The sequence below is a fragment of the Vulpes lagopus genome, chromosome 1 (assembly GCF_018345385.1).
Source record: "Vulpes lagopus strain Blue_001 chromosome 1, ASM1834538v1, whole genome shotgun sequence".
In the NCBI taxonomy this organism is placed as follows: domain Eukaryota; kingdom Metazoa; phylum Chordata; class Mammalia; order Carnivora; family Canidae; genus Vulpes; species Vulpes lagopus.
The window spans coordinates 27,197,616-27,203,183 of NC_054824.1; the positions used below are offsets into that span (position 1 = coordinate 27,197,616).

Sequence of the window (5,568 nt, forward strand, 5' to 3'; positions counted from 1 at the left end):
TTCTTCCTATCTCAACTGGCATTAGATTCATCACTCTCTCACCTTTAAGGTGAGAGTTCTCTTCTCTTCTCATCAGAGCCGCTCTCTGAGCATCAGACTATAGACAACAGGTCACAAGCTGGCAGTTTGCCACATCTGACCAAGGATAGGTTTGATCTTCCCACAGTATTACTGCTTAAGCATATTTTTTAGATTTTAATTATTTCCCAGCACATAAAAAAATCTGGATTTCTAGCTTCTCTGAGGATATCAGAAGAACTGGCAACTATGAGTCTGTATGTCCCCATGTCAATAGAGGGGGGGCTGGCCACTTTAGATAGGGCATGTGTGCTCTAGTCCTCCACTCCTCTCCTCCCTATTACCCAACATCTAAATTTGGTATCGGTTGTCATTTGTCATCTGATTGTATAGTGTTCTTCTTATATCTAATGTGGTGAGTTGAATGATAACCCCCAGAAAGATATTGTCCATGTCCTAATCCTCAGAACTTGTGCATCACCCTCTTTAGAAAAAGGGTCTTTGGGGTGCCTGGGTGGCTCAGTGGTTGAGCATCTGCCTTTGACTCAGGACATGATCCCAGAGTCCTATGCCTGAGTCCCACATCAGGCTTCCTGCATAGAGCCTGCTTCTCCCTCTGCCTAGGTCTCTGCCTCTCTCTGTGTCTCTCATGAATAAATAAATAAAATCTTAAAAAAAAAAGAAAAAGAAAGAAAGAAAGAAAGAAAGAAAGAAAGAAAGAAAGAAAGAAAGAAAAAGAAAGAGAAAAAGGGTCTTTGCAGATGTAATTTAAGTTAAAAATCTTGAGATGAAGAGATAACCTAGATTATCTATCTATTAGGTGGGCCCTAAATCCAATGGGATTGTCTCCCACACATAGAGGAGACAAACAGAAGAGGAGACACACAGAGAAGGCCGTGTGAAGACAGAGGCAGAGATTGTAATGATGTGGCCATAAGTTAAGTAAGCCAAGGAATGCTGACAACTACACGAAGTGGCAAGAGGCAAGGCTCTCCTCTGGAGCCTTCTAAGGGAGTGAAGCCCTGCTGACATCTTGATTTTGGACTTGTGGCCTCCAGAACTGTGAGACAGTACATTTTCATTTTTTTAAGCACTAAATTTCTGGTATATTGTTACGTCAGTTCTAAGATGTCTCATAGATAATGGAAAGAGTCATAGCTGGGGGGTCCCTCGGTACCGCAGCCATGTCTGTTATGTCCTATAATGGAGGGGCCGTCATGGCCATGAAAGGGAAGAACTGCATGGCCATAGCTGCCGACAGGCGCTTCCGGATCCAGGCCCAGATGGGGACCACGGACTTCCAGAAGATCTTTCCCATGGGTGATCGGCTGTACATAGGCCTGGCCGGGCTCCCCACGCATGTCCAGACTGTTGCCCAGCGTCTCAAGTTCCAGCTAAACCTGTATGAGCTGAAGGAAGGCTGGCAGATCAAGCCCTACACACTCATGAGCACGGTGGCCAACCTCTTGTATGAGAAACGGTTTGGCCCCTACTACACAGAGCCAGTCATCGCTGGGTTGGACCCAAAGACCTTTAAGCCCTTCATCTGCTCTCTAGACCTCATCGGCTGCCCCATGGTGACTAATGACTTTGTGGTCAGTGGCACCTGCTCCGAACAAATGTATGGGATGTGCGAGTCCCTCTGGGAGCCCAACATGGACCCAGAACACCTGTTTGAAACCATCTCACAAGCCATGCTGAATGCTGTGGATCGGGATGCGGTATCAGGCATGGGAGTCATTGTCCACATCATTGAGAAGGACAAAATCACCACCAGGACACTGAAGGCCCACATGGACTAACCCTCCGTTCCCAGAGACTACTTTTTTTTTTTAAATAAATAGTTTTTCTTTCAAAAAAGAAAAAAAGAGTCATAGCTAATGATAAAGAATGTGGGTTGCAACCACGTAATTAAAGTAAAATTAAAGTAAAAAATATATTGTCTCCAAAAGAATAAGTTCAGTAAGAGAAAAGAGAAAAAAAGGGAGAGATGAGAGCCAAGTATTAGGGGTAAGGAATACCTATTATTAGAAAGGATGGGAAGACAACAAGGATACATCCAAGGATTTGGGAAAAGAAGACCCTCACTTTTGTTGAGAGCTGACATGGTACAAAATGGGGATGAAAATAAGGTGTAAACGAAATCAAGCATATTTAATGGGTTCAAGATACATAAACCATTCATTTGAGGAGTTTGCCACCAAAGGAAGGAAAAAAACTTGACAGTGCCTGGAAATGGCAGTAGTTTCACAGGAATGAGTGGTATACTGGCTTTGGCTTGTTTTTGTTTTGGGTTTTCTTTTTCTTTTTCCAAAATATAAGAAAGGAAAAGTTTGGTTGAGGAAAAGGAAAAGTTTTCTTTCCTCTTTTCTATTTTATATTCTCAGAGTCTGGTACAAATATTGACTAATAATTGAATTGTGATCATTAAAATAATGGATTTTATCAAATCTTTCAAATTATTGGGATGTAGTTGGTACAGTTGGTAATTAAAGTTGGAAACAAAGTTAATATTAGAAACAAAAAGTAGAGGTGTCATTTACCAATCCAAGATTAGGTATTATTTGCCTATTATAATTAGTGAGGCAGTTAGTGAGTTGCATCATTTTTACTTACTATTTATAATTAGAGGGATACTCACATAGTACAAATAAAGACATAATGTCCTTTGTTCCTCAAAGGAGAAAACACAATGGAAGAATTTCAAAAGGACTATCATCTCTACCTAGTAATACAGTTATATAAGTACAAAAATTTTTTAATCATAGTTTAGTAATTATGTATATTAAATTTAACTTTGATAGCAATGCACAATGTCTATTTGAGATTAGTAATAGTAGCTAATATCTTTTAAGTGTATACTATGTGTTAGGCCTTATATAAATTAATTCATTCAATTCCTCATGATAATCCTGTTAGGTAGGTACAATTAATCATTCTCATTTTACAGATGAAGAGCAGATTTTACAGCTAATGCTGCTATATGATACATAGGAGACTTGTTAAGTGAGTAAATGCTAAGAGTTCTCATTACAGGGAGAATTTTTTTCTTTTTCTCTCTTTTTATTGTATCCATATGAAATTATGGATATTAACTAAACCTACTGTGGTAATCATTTCACAATATATGTAAGTCAAACCTTTAACCTAACCTGAAAATCATACAGTGATTTATGTCAATTATATCTCAATAAAATTTGGGGGGGAAATGTGTCAAATTATTTTGCAAGTTAAACTATATACCCCAATGCTTAGCAATGACTTTTCAGAATGTACTATACAATAGACATATCACTGTGCCTAAATCCACCCAAAAACACACACATAGAGATCTATGCTCTTGCATGATATAATATATTATGATATAATATAATATAATATAATATAATATAATATAATATAATATATATATTTCTCATGGAATAAATACAATGAGCATAGAAAGTCTGTATTTGATGGGATTTAAATTTTTCCAGTGGACAGGTATTCACAGTTCAACAGACTCATACATTCAGCTATAGATGGAATTTGGCTCTGTATGTTAAATGCCATCCTGAGGTATTATTGTCTTTGTACAGAATAAGAGCAATTTTAAGTTCATAATTCTCTAGCATGTGGTGATCCATTATTATCTTCTGAAAGCAGGCATGTGCTACATAGCTTTTAAGAGTTATAACAAAACTAATTACAAAACTGTGAACATTAATAGCTTTTATCAAGTATTAAAATAATTGCAATTACTAAGATTAATGACACAGCTAATAGCAATTAGCAATGAGATAAATATTAAAATGGAAAGCTTGGAGGAAATATCATAGTTTGTCACACCAATTAGTTGCCAAGTCCTGGTGATTCTGCCTTTATCACCTCTATCACACTCTTGCCTTTCTCTCGATTTCCTCTGCCACCTCTCTCTCTTGGGGTCCAGAGCCTCAAAACTGCCGCTCTGGAAAAGTGCACTAACCTCAACTGATTCTCCCAACATACTGCCTACAACCTTTCCCTGCTGCAATCCATTAATACATAACTCCCAGAGACCTTCCAGAGCCACACTGCTCCAAGTTTATCACTCCTCTACAGAGAACCCTACCATGACTTTGCATTGCCTGCAGAATGAATGCCATATTCTTCAGTCTATCATACAGGCACTCCATGGACTGGTCCTAATGGAAATCTCAACCTTGTTTTCCACATTTACCCTTCCCAAATCCTTCACTTAAAAAAACTTTCTCTTCTCCCCTGTGTCACTGAGTCACTATATAAAATCTCCCTCTCCTTTCTCCTTTCCAGTCATTGGATTTAGGAACCACTTGAATCAGAATGATCTCATCTTGAGATCCTTAACTAAATCACATCTACAAAGACCCTATTTCCAAGTAAGGTCACATTCACAGGTACCAGAGATTGAGACCCGGACATATCATTTGGAGGGACGCTAAATCACAAAAGGTATGAGGTATGAACAGGAAGAAAAGCATGGGCTATTAAGCCAGGTGTCAGGGGACAGTTGTCCCTATGTTGCCACATTCCACCAGGAACTGAAGAGTCTGAGAATTTGAAATTCAGATTTGATCTCTAGGTCATTATAAAGTTATATTTGTCAAGATAAAAGAAAGGAACATATTTTTTAAACAATCCATAATCTTGATTTATAACTTCTTAGTTATATGGTTTAGAGACCACCATTTTAATGCTTGCCCTGGGCCTCACAGAAGTTAGGAATGAGTCTGACACTGGAAAATATGAAGGTCATCAGTGACCTGAATAACAGAAATCTGACTGGAGTGTGTTGGTGAAAGGAGGTGAGGTGAGAAAGTATGGAGTGTGAGCAGAGACAAACTACTCTCTCAAGTAAGTTAACTGAAAAAGAGAGAGAGAGAGAGAGAGAAACAGGAAATTAGTGGGAACAAGGTGTGGAGAGCAGGGGTTTGTTTTAAGATGAGAAATATGTTTACATGTTTGTATATTGGTGGGGACAATCCAGTAGAGGGGGAGAAATTAGCAACACAGGAGAGAAAAAGAGAGGGATTTAATCAGAGTTAGGAGTTTTGACAGGCAAATATGACAGAGGGAGAAGTGCCAAGGGAGTTGAGAGCTTTTAAGAAAGTGATTATAGTGATAGATCTCGGGATCTAGGTTGGACAAGGAGGCAAATGAGGCCATGAGAATGGAGTGGACAATGAGATGCAGATGGGGCCACAGGAGGGTGATGATGGGGTAAGAGTGGGAATCTACTAGTTCAACGCCAAAGTCATACAGGAATGGCTTAGCTGGTGATCAGAGTTTGATATTAAACTTTTGTGATGAAATACCAATTATTGTTAGCACTTTATATCTTTAGACACTTTAGAGATATGATCTCATTATCATCTTCACCCAGCTAAGAGGAAGCAAAAACGGATAATGGGCATTGCAGAATTCCACTGTGCTCAAAAATCCACCAGTGGGTATCATATGGCTTCTGTAAAATCATGTTGTTTGGAGGTTGGCAGAAGAATGAAAGTAGAAACAGTGTGCAGTTACTTGCCCAGGAGAGCCTAGCTGAAGAGG

General features: G+C 38.9%; 1 protein-coding gene across 1 annotated transcript; it reads left to right on the top strand.

Moving 5' to 3' along the window:
- The first annotated feature begins 1,202 nt into the window (after positions 1 to 1,202).
- LOC121494851 (proteasome subunit beta type-3-like) lies at positions 1,203 to 1,878 on the top strand. The gene has a single exon (XM_041761850.1). It carries the CDS (start codon positions 1,203 to 1,205, stop codon positions 1,818 to 1,820), a length of 618 nt encoding a protein of 205 aa, XP_041617784.1. The 3' UTR covers positions 1,821 to 1,878.
- Positions 1,879 to 5,568: the final 3,690 nt, after the last annotated feature.